This window comes from Diabrotica virgifera, chromosome 4 (assembly GCF_917563875.1).
Source record: "Diabrotica virgifera virgifera chromosome 4, PGI_DIABVI_V3a".
NCBI classification, from domain to species: domain Eukaryota; kingdom Metazoa; phylum Arthropoda; class Insecta; order Coleoptera; family Chrysomelidae; genus Diabrotica; species Diabrotica virgifera.
Genome location: NC_065446.1, coordinates 204047169 through 204059295, shown reverse-complemented (window position 1 = coordinate 204059295; position 12127 = coordinate 204047169). Strand labels below are relative to the sequence as shown.

Below are 12127 nucleotides of genomic sequence, written 5' to 3'. Positions count from 1 at the left end.
AAAAAACGTCTTGAATAAAAGTTGCCTACTTTTACGTAACGAATCCAAATTTGCAAGAAAAACTGGGGGTTTCCATTTAAGATTTTAAAGTTACCCCACCTCCAGGGGGTGTAGTGGGGATTGGTGTTTGGTGTCATTGGATAGATTTTTGAAAATGATTGAACATGTATTTTTCAGTTTTTCGATCCGATGTTTAGTTCGCGAAATATTCGACCGTTACACTATTTTTGGACACTCTATATATGTAACTGACAAGCATCATTAAATTTAGATATACGATACATTATCAAGTGCATCGAATTTATTCAAATGAAATATTTCTGTGATAATATTTTTAAATCACCTGGTATATAAAACGGAATTAATAAATAAAAGAGACCCACCTGCAAGTCTTGTTTGGCTGCTTCCGCTCCGGCCCTGGTGTTGAAAGTCACGAAGCCAACTGGCTGCAAAAGGTAGAAGGCACATGTAAGTACATTAAACTACAGGGTGGTACAAAGTAAAAAAGACATAAAGAGGTTTATGAACTAGAATTATTTTTAAGTGTGTGAAATATGTATATTGTTTTAAAGTATTTCAAATGAAGTAAAAAAGTAGGAGTGAATGGGAAACGACGACGACGACTTTGTATAAACTTTTAAATGCTGTGAGAATAATTGCGTAATTTGTACGTGAATCATATATTGTTAAAGATTGTAAAAATTTTAATATATCTGGCCATTATCTCTATTTATTTTTTTTGCTTTTATTTAGAAAGAGGTAGTAGTTATTTACGTATTAAGAGCGAAAAGTGATACATTATTGCTTGAGAGTAAGAGTTACCGCTCGACGCGTGGCGGAGAGCGGTAATTATTCGAAAGCAGTAACGTCACTTTGCGCTTGTAATACATACAACATTTTTTCTACAATCACTTAATAAAACGAAACTATTTTGTATCTGTAATTATAATGTCATAACATTAACTTTTATATATTTCTGTTTGAATGTTCAATGTGTTTGTATTTTATGATTGTACGGTTGCTACGAACGACGAGCGTGAAGTCAAACTTTACGCACTAGAGCGATAAAGTGACGGTACTTAGTAAACGTCAACTTTTCGTTGCCATTGACAAGCGAAAAAGTCTTCTTTATCAAGTGATTGTAAAAAAAGTATATTAAAATATGTAAAAATAAAACCAGACATTGTTGCTGTTTCATATATAAAGAATTTTTCTTGTTCATTGGCGGATTGTTACCTCTATCGAAGACCGGTACTGATTCTGCAAAATCATGATTTTTCTATTTTAACGACTCTTGTGACTACGACTCATTATAATCCTGGATCCCGCGGACCAAAAAGAAGTTGAGTAATAGCAAGCTGAAAATTTGTTAATAGCTTTACTGTGTAATGTTCAATTCACACTGGGATTGCAGTACGGTTAAGATAGGAATGTGTATTCAGTGTTGCCACAGTTCCTGTACGACGCTCTTGAGCGAGCAATCAACAACTGGTGAAATCCGACAACCCTGTGCATTTATTCCCCATTAGAAATGTACTGCCCTATCTTAGCCGTACTTCATTCTCGGTGTGAATTTCTCAATAGTAGGACAAACTTTGATGTATGGGAACACTGGAACAGTGGAAGTTTTAAGTGTGGAACGTGATTTTAATTGTGGAACGTGTCATTCTGACAAGTTTACGATTGTGACAACTAGCAGGTTGTTTTTAAGTTTATTCAATAGCAAACTTTATATAATATATGAAAAAATGTTTGTCCGAAAAATATGTTGGGTATTTTAATAAGTCCGATACGTAGAACATGTCAAATGACAGGAATTATATAGGTGGTAAATAGCAGTCTGATTTTTGCATGAGAGTTTAATCAAAGGGTAACAAATCAATTGGAAGTTCAATCCGACAAAATACATGGGACGTTTTTGTAGTCTGATTTTAGAAACCTGTAATCTTGCTATTAATTTTCAGCTTGCTATTAATAAGCTTTTTTTTAGTAGGCGGGATCCAGGCCTATTAGCTGATGTAATCGTTCCCTTCTTTTTTTGTAATTGGTGTCCACTCGTTTAAACCGTTATTATACCTTGTTCCGATCTCGTCCCTCTCTAGTATTATCATTTCTGCTATTTTCGGCATTTTCTTTGTTTTGGTTGTGTCAAGTCTTTTTTCTGATTGGTACGTCATTATTGGTCTCATACTGGCCTTATAAATTATTGATTTCATCTCACACTTAATGTCTCGGTTACACCATAATATAGTGTTAATAAGGCATCGTGCTAATGTGCAGGAGTATGTGATGGAACAGAGTATTCCTCGAAAATAGAATGGTAATAAACAAATGCAAGACCAAAGTACTACACATCGGTGCAGAGAGACAGGAGCTAAGAATAGAAATTGAAGGAACACAAATTGAACAAGTGAAAACTTTCTCTTATCTAGGTGTAATAATTGACCAGGCAGGCACTCAAGAAGCTGAAGTTCACAATAAAATAGATAAAACAATACAGCTGTACTACGCAATGAATAAAAAATTCATTAGTAGAAAAGAAATCTCAGGGGAAACAAAAATAAAAGTCTCAAACATGAATTAAAAACCACTTCTATGTAATTGGTATATTTATTAAAAATTTTTTAAAATCCCAAAGGATTGAAAAAATGTGTCCAATTCAGAACGTTTTCGGACCTATCAGTCCATCATCAGTGAATTCGAATACTTGCTAAATTGCCCCAGAACCAAACAATGGTTGAAATTATAATTCAACCTACATTATGTTGTGGTGATATTGAACAGGCTAAACGCCGATGTTAAAAGATATAACCTCCGGGAACATGGTGAAACTTTACCAGGAAACTTAATCAACCATCTTAGGCCAATGTTGACTACCAAGTGACAAGTTTCAATCCATTGGGATTTTTAACATTTTTAATAAATATACCAATTACATAGAAGTGGTTTTTACTTCATGTTTGAGTTTTTTAACTATATGGTATACAGCCAACCTTGGGAACTACCCTTTTTAGTAAAAATAAAAGTGTTCAAATCAATTTATAGACCAGTACTAACCTTCGGCAGCGAATATTGGGTCTTAACAAACCGACAAAAAAGCAAGACCCAAGCCATGGAAATGAAGTTCCTGAGAAGATTAAAAGGCGTCACAAAATTAAACCGATATAAGAAGTGAGTTAAAAATATCATCTATATTGGAGTATATAGAGCAAAGACAATTATGTTGGTGGGGACATCTACAACGAATGAAAGAAACTAGACCAGTTCGAAGAGTATGGGAAGCAAAAATATCAAAAGACAGGAAGAGGGGAAGATCCAGACGAACATGGGATAAACCAATAGGAGCCATTCTGCAAAAGACAAGATCAAACTGGATAGATTCCAAAGCGATAGCACAAGACAGAAAAGAGTGGAAAAAATGTGTATATAGATAACTAATATCTTATAGAATTAATAAAATTAATTAGAAATGTAGAATTAGATGTAAACGTGTAATTTGTATATTTGTAAGTACCTATGTAAAGCTAGATATGTTAAGTTGGTAAATTAAAGTTGTAACCCTACACCATTGTAGGGTAGAAGGGATATGATTATAAATAAATAAACAAGGCATGCTGCTAATGTACATGCTCTTTTTACTAGATCGCTTAGTTCTTTTTCAATGCCTCCTTAGCTGTAGAATGTAATCTCTAGCTAAACCAGATATTAAAGGATGAAATGAAATAGGTAAATAAAAGATTAGAAAATAGTGATAGGAGAACCGCATAGTACTGCAAGGGCTATCAGGTAATACAGAGGAATATGAGTCTTATTACATTGAAACAGGAAATGAAAAACTATAGAAATAGAACTACAGTTTATTCACATGAGACATGCACTGGATGCAAACATTAGTTGATAGCGATATCGTCATCGGCAATATAAGGGATGGCTATTTCCATTCAGGTTTTGAAAATTTTTGGATAACAGTTACTTCTATAATCGTGTAAATTATTTAGTTATTTAATTAATATGATTATTTTTTCACTAACTATGTATTCGGTGACTACAGCAATTTATATACTATACAACAAAATCGAATAATCGAGAAAAGAGACTAAGTGATGACGTGCTGTTAATAATATACTGTTATTATGGAGCGAGTAAATACGTTTTGAATACCTAGTATTGCCTAAAACGCCCAGAGATTAGGAAGTATCCTCGTAAAATTAAGTAAAATGAAACTGAAAAATATAATGTAATAAAAAACAAAACGAAATTAACAGAAAGTACCTAAAAGGGAAAAATATACATTAATAATGATATTATATCCAAAAAAGAAAGAGAGATACAGGGGTAATTAAAAAGAAAGGCCCAAGAAGAACGGGCCAATAAAAAAATATGTAAGTAGGATTCCAGAAACTTATTATAACGGTAAATAATGCGGCGCGTCGGCGCACCCCACTTTTGTCATTTATGGTGCGTGTCTGACGCAATTGTACATATTATACGTACATATGCGAAAAATTCCCAAAAAATACTTCGACATTTATTAAAACTTTATATTTTATTATTAACATAGTTTTTTTAATATTTTATTAATTTATTCAATTATTAATAATTATTACCAATGTACAAACAGCAACATATAGAGCAACGCGCAGCTTAATAATGGATGCGCATAATTAACAATAATTTAAAAACAACGGTCTAGGCACTTGGCAACCTCAAAAATAATAATTTACCAACCTATGATTTTTCAACATGCGTATTTTCGCATTTTTCAGATTGGAAATCAATTATGACTCGAATACTATCAACTTTTAAGAAACATTACCTTTTTGTTTAAAATGGCCCGAAAACCATAAAAAAATATTTTCCGGAGTAAATGGTAGGGGAGCAAAGTATGCTAAATGTGCAGTCATTCGAGCGCTTTGGGGACCTATTGGGTTGTGAAGAGTAGGTCCTAAAACCAAAAAAAAAGGTAAGTAAAGTTTTCCATTTTAGTGGGGACGTGTCCATTTTTAATTTAGTTTTCCATTTCCAACAATCGTTTTTTTTTTAGATTATAGCGCCATCTATCCATGATTCGAAAAAATGTCTCGAATAAAAGTTACTTATTTTTACGTAAGGAATCTAAATAGCAATAAAAAATGGGGGCTCCCATTTAAGACTTTAAAGTAACCCCCCACCCCAACTCCGTGGGGTCGTGTTTGGTGTCATTCGATAGATTTTTTAAAAATATTGAATAAGTGTATTCTTCAGTTTTTCGGTCTGATGTTTATTTCACAAAAGATCGCGGGATTCGTATTTAAAATATTAAATTTGGCCCCCCCCCTCTCCTTGAGAAGTAGTGTTTGATATCATTCGATAGATTTTTGAAAAATATTGAGTACGTATTTTTTAGTTTTTCGATCTGTCATTTCTTTCGCAAAATATTCGCTTTTTTCTTGTGAAACTTTGGGACTCACTCAAATCGTCAGATTTTTTAAATATACACTGTTTTGCATGTACTTAACTTACCTTATCTTAATCTGACGATTTCGAGTTTTTGTAAGGATAGATTTTTTTTTCGGCCCCCTCTTAACGAACTCCCGTGCATTAAGAGCCCATATATGGTAGAGGTACATTTTCAGGGTACAAGGTTTCTTCCTATGTAATAATCTGATGAGCTCGAGTAACTGCAAAAATCTCCGCTTGGGCTCTGTTACCAAAACAAATGTGTTCAGGAATCCTTCTGATTTGTTTAAGGGTTACCTACATTTTTGTAGAGAAATCGCAAAGAATCCGAAGAAAACTTTTCATACAGTGGACAGTTTCACAACATGGACTATGCGTTCAATATTATGTATTTTATTATTATCAATCGTATATATCTATGCCCTTCTCCTTCAACACAGTTCAGTTTTGGTTTAGTTTATTAATTTTTTCTTTTGTCTTATATTAAATATTACTTCTCATTGGGGTCTTTTCGCAAAGGTCTACCTTTGTGGTGGACTTTTTGTAATCGGTTTTATAATCGTGAGAAGATCCTTTTTTGTCTAAAAACGTTTTGTATATTCTCTGTTGTATATTGTAATATTCTGTTTTTTTGGCAAAATAAACTTTTTTGTATTGTATTGTATTGTATTGTATTGTATATCTATCCACAGAGAACGGCAGTTCTCACCAGTGGCGCACAACACCCCTACAAGCGACACTATATATACACGAAATTTTCGATTTTCTAAACCTGACTGAATGGAAAATTGGGCCACATCCCATCTTAAAGTTTACAAAAAGACTCGTCCATCCATATGTTACTTCTCCATTTTGGTCCAAGGGTGTGGAATTTACGGCCCTTCCCATTTAAAGCCTGTTTTTCGTTCTCGTCCCCAAAACTCCCAAAAATTTCAAAAATTTAAACCCGACCTTTGCGGCTTCTGATAGCATAGATCATTACCTTTCCAACGCATGTTTAATTTTGAAAATCGGTTGTACCATCCAAAAGTTATCGAGCTCAGAAATATGACTCAATTTTTATTTAAAAAATGGAAAACGTTTGTGGATATGTATGTTTGTATGTATGTATGTATGTGGAAAAGTTAAACCGATCTGAATTTTTTTTTCTGTGTTTCAAGAGGGTGTGAGGGCCGATTCAGAACCGGTCTAATTTTTGACTTCTGACTACCCGTAAGTTAGCTAGAGGACTAAGTAGATACAAAATAGCATATTTTTTGGGCGTATATATCTTAGGTTCAAGAAAAGACAGGAAAACCGCAAATACACCAAATTAATAGGGTTGAGTTAAGCTTTCAAATGGCCCTTCAGCGATCAAGCTGAGACATACGCACTGCTCACCATAGCCAAAAAACTGAAAAATTAAACTTTGAAAATTTTGGTTTTTCGACAATTACTCAAAATTTCAACCTACGAATTGCGCCAATAACTGAGCGTTTGTAGAAGAACTCAGGACGCGTCTAACGGTGTATACCTTATATCTGTGAAAATTCGAATTTTTAAGTTATAGGGTTCATAAGTATGATCAAATCTATTTCTTATGGGAAAAACGGTTTTTCAAGCTCAATAACTCCTGTAATACGTTCAGTTATCATACTCGATCTTGGATGCATCAGATACTACCTGTCAATACGTTTCAAATTCATGTTTAGTGATCAACATCAGGTAAGCCGTTCAGAAATTATAGAGCTCCAAAGGTATAATTAGTCCAGGAACTGAAATTTTTCACTTCGCAATTTTTACAGAATGGATAGATTTGTTTAAAAATTTGACAATAAGTAGTGGATAGTCCAAGGATCAAAATCTATATGATGCCGAAAGACGCTTTTACCAAGGGGGTAGTTGCCACCTCATCTCGAGGGTGGAATTTTTTTTTATATTTTGACCGCAAATGCTGGTAAAAATATTAATTATAAACAAAAAATGTTCATTATACATTTTTTTGATAAAATTAATAGTTTTCGATTTATTAGTTATCGAAGCTGTTAGTTTTATATCGGAAAGATTACCAGATAACGGCACTTCGCCAGTGGCACAGAAATACACCCCCCTATACGCGACACTATTATATACACGAAATTTTCAATTTTCTAAATCTGACTGAATTGAAAATTGTGCCAACTCCCATCTTCAAGTTCAGAAAAAGACTCACCCATTCATATGTCAACCATCCATTTTGGTCCAAGGGTGTCGATTTTACGGCCCTTCCTATTTAGGGTCTGTTTTTCGTTCTGGTCCCCAAAACTCCCAAAAACTTCGAAAATTTAATTCCAACCTTTGCGGTTTCTAATAGAACTGATCATTACCCTTCCAACGCATGTCCAATTTTGAAAATCGGTTATACCATTCAAAAGTTATAGAGCTTAGAAATGTGACTCAATTTTTATTTGAAAAAGGGAAAATGTTTGTGGATATGTATGTATGTGTGTTTGAAAGTTAAACCGATTTGATATTTTTTCTCTGTATTTAAAGAGGGGGTCAGGGCCGATTTAGAACCGGTGTAGTTTGTGACTTTTGACCACCCATAAGCCAGCTATAGGACTTTGTAGGTACAAAACGGCATATTTTTTGGGGGTATATATATTCGGATCAAGAAGAGGCATGAGAACCGCAAATATATCAAATCAATAGTGTTGACTTAAGCTTTCAAATGGTGTCCAAGCCGTCAGGATTAGACGTACACACGGCTCAGTATAGCCGAAAAACTGAAAAACTAAACTTTGAAAATTTTGGTTTTTCGACAATTACTCAACATTTCAACGTACGAATTGTGCCAATAACTTAGCGTTTGTATAAGGACTCAAGACGAATCTAACGATGTATACCTCGTATCCGGGAAAATTCAAATTTTTAGGTTATAGGCTTCATAAATATGATAAAATCTATTTTCTGTGGGAAAAACGGTTTCGAAAGCTAAACAATTCCTGTACCTAATAGCTTCAGTTATCATACTTGACCTTAGATCCATCAGATACTACTGGTCAATACGTTTCAAACTTATGCTTACTGATCAAAATCGGTTAAGCCGTTTAACGATTATTCCCCAAATGGTTTATGGCTTGTAGTGATTACGACGCTAAATTTAATCTGGCAACGGGCAATCCGACTTCATTTACCGGCCATCTCAATATATTTTTTTTTCAATCTATTTCGAATAGAAAAAAATCTAGTGTACATTCGATGGACACTAGATGATTTGGGAGATAATGCAACAAAGGTGACCAATTATAATGCTTGACGTGTAATAGAGGAACATTGCATTCAACTTCATACATTTAATTTATAAATAACTTTGAAAAACTCCTGATACAAGAATAACAAACCGCTAAACGCCGTAAAAATGAGTGGCGCATAAAATATTCCAGCTACAAAATATCTGATATGAATGTTACGTGGCGCGAAAATGGATTTTCATTTGATGCAAAACAAAATTCTAGTTTTATTTTAAAAGATTTTTCCATAATATTTGCTAAATTTGAAGTAAACGCGCCACAAAAGAGTTTAAAAATTCAAACTGTATCAAAGTTACTCTTTTGTGGCGCGTTTACTTCAAATTTAGCAAATATTATGGAAAAATCTTTTAAAATAAAACTAGAATTTTGTTTTGCATCAAATGAAAATCCATTTTCGCGCCACGTAACATTCATATCAGATCTTTTGTAGCTGGAATATTTTATGCGCCACTCATTTTTACGGCGTTTAGCGGTTTTTTATTCTTGTATATAATATACTCTCCCGTTTTATACCGCTGACGCGGATTTGGGATTATAGCAGGGTAGTTTGCTATATCTAGGACCTACGGTATACAACGAAGGTAACAAGTGGTATAAGAAGGGCCAGTGCTACCCTTCAACCGCCTATTATTACCCCTGGTTTTACCCAAGGTACTTATTTTATTCAGGCTGATGCGACCTGGGGCCTATAGACATTTTTAAAAATGTCTAGCTGTTCTCTGTAGCTGGTAGGTCAGATATCCTACTGCCGGAACTACTCCGGCCCATCGTATATATCTACATATTTGGATTATTATTTTTGGCTCTCGTTTAGTGTGCTTTTTATATAATATGTTCGATATTTCCAAGTAAAAATTTTAAATCAAAAAAAGTTTTCTTATTTTACTTTTGATGAAGGATTAATCCTGTTAATTTGTACATATCTCAGATTTCTATAAACTAGTGGTTGATTACAAGTTTCCATGCTACCGTTTGAGTGACATCCCAGTTGGTTAGATTAGATATATTACATTTCTCTGATCTCACGATCTATGTGAGTCATACATTGTCATTAGACGTTCTGTCTACTTGTGTTTGTGTAACGGAAAAGAAATAAAATTTGGGACATGAATATAAAATTTACGGAGACGATCAAAATAATGAATTAATTATGGTAAGGGAGCCCAAGCGGGGATTTTTGCAGTTACTCGAGCGCGTCAGATTATTACATAGGGAGAAACCTTGTACCCTGAAAATGTACCTCTACCATATATTGGCTCTTAATGCAGGGGAGTTCGCTAAGGGAGGCCGAAAGAAAAATATATCCTTAGAAAAACTCTAAATGGTCAGATTAAGATAAGGTAAGTAAAGTACATGCAAAACAGTGTATATTTCAAAAATCCGACGATTTGAGCGGGGCGTAAGGAAATGGGTCAGTCCCAAAGTTTCACAAGAAAAAAGCGAATATTTCGCGAAATGAATAACAGGTCCAAAGACTAAAAAATACCTGCTTATTATTTTTCAAAAATCTATCGAATGATACCAAACACGACTTTCCACGGATAGGGGTGGTGAGTAAATTTAAAATTTAAATCGAGAAACTGAAAAATACACTTACTTATTTAATATTTTTGAAAAATCTATCGAATGGCACCAAACACGAACCTTCACAGAGGTGGGGTTACTTTAAAATCTTAAATGGGAGCCCCCATTTTTTATTGCACATTTGGATTACTTACGTAGAAATAAGTAACTTTTATTCGAGATTTTTTTCGAATTATGGATAGATGGCGCTATAATCTAAAAAAACGGTTGTTAAAAATGGAAAATTAAATTAAATATGGAAAGTCCCCACTAAAATGGAAAAATCTACTTAACTTTTTTTGGTTTTAGGACCTACTCTTCACAACCCAATAGGTCCCCATAACGCTCGAGTAACTGCACATTTAGCATACTTTGCTCCCCTACCATTATAAAGAAAAATATATTTCAGATGGGCAGCATGGGAAGGACCAGAACCATTTAAAAGTAATTTACCCATATGTATAAAAAGAACCGCATTCCTATACTCACCCTAAAAAAAGTTTTAGCGAGTAAGCTGATAATGTTAAAAGAAGTGTTGAACAACCATCAATATGTTGGACTTTTTTATTTATTTATTTATTATTTATACATATGACCTGGCCTCTAGTGACTAATCCAGGTCGTTTTTTCCTGATGGGATTACAAATATTTTTTTTTATATTTTTACATTTTTTACTCAACTATTAAATCTATTTTTACAATAACAATTTGCCATAATCTCTTAATTACGTATAACAAACAAATTTAAATAAACAATTTAAAATATTTTTGGTACTACCAACTCCCTTCTAAGTTATAAAGACAGTCCCTCTATTTTCAGAAAAGAGTTGGTATTTTTTTTTTTTTTTTTTATTTTTATGAATTATGTATTGAATTATTATTTTTATTTATTTATTTTATATTGAATTATTATTATTATAATTGTAAATATCTATTTTTGAATTTATATTTTATTTTATTTATTTTAACTTTATCTTACTCAACTTCATCAGGGTTGGATTATTGGTTGTCTTCTTCTATTATTATAGATTTCTTGTTGTTTTTTAGATATTATTTGTGTGAGATTGTTTAATATTTCAAAATATTCTTCATTTTGTAATATATCTCTTATTTCAATTCTTTCTAATCTTCTTCTCATTTCTCTGTGTTCTTCATTTTCTATAGTATTTTCACAATGTAACACTATATGTTCTGGTGTACCCAGTTCTCCACATTCACAATATGCATCATCTTTTAAGTTAAATCATTCCAAATATGTTGGGTACGGTCCATGTCCTGTTAAAAAGTGTATTAAACCTTGATTTGGATTAAAATAATTTGGAATGTTTTCTAATATTGGTATAAAATTGTATAAACGTCTAGATTTTGTTGAATTTTCCCATTCATTTTGTCTTTTTCTATTTAGTATTTCTTTTAATTCTCTTTTATTTCTTATATCTAATCCTATTATTTGTATTATTTTTTCATATTTTTCTTTCTTTAGCCAATAATTACATGCTCTTTTTTGTGTTTCTAAATGCATTGGCATTACTCCAGTTAAAACTGTGAGTGCCTGTGTTGCAGTTGTTCCAAATGCTCCCGTCATTCTTACAAGAAATCCTCTCTGAGCTCTATTTAATTTTTCTGCGTATTTTTTATTTATTAATCTATGTGCCCATACACTTGAACCGTACCCTACAATTGATGCAAGTATTGTACTTAGGTATATTCTCATCTGTCGGAACGAAATTCTATATTCCTTCTGTGCTAGACTAGCAATGCTATGCATGATCTTTGTTGCCTTTTCACAGACACAATTCATGTGTTTTGTAAATAATTTTTGTTCGTCTATTATAATACCTAAATATCTTGTT

At 33.1% G+C, this 12127-nt stretch overlaps 1 protein-coding gene across 1 annotated transcript in view; it reads right to left on the bottom strand.

Moving 5' to 3' along the window:
• The window catches only part of LOC114346012 (protein couch potato), a 408847-nt gene that overhangs the window by 216958 nt on the left and 179762 nt on the right, over positions 1-12127 (bottom strand). Inside the window, exon 4 of the mRNA XM_050649860.1 lies at positions 384-446. Coding sequence (XP_050505817.1) covers positions 384-446 — 63 coding nt within the window. The remainder of the gene's footprint in view (positions 1-383; positions 447-12127) is intronic.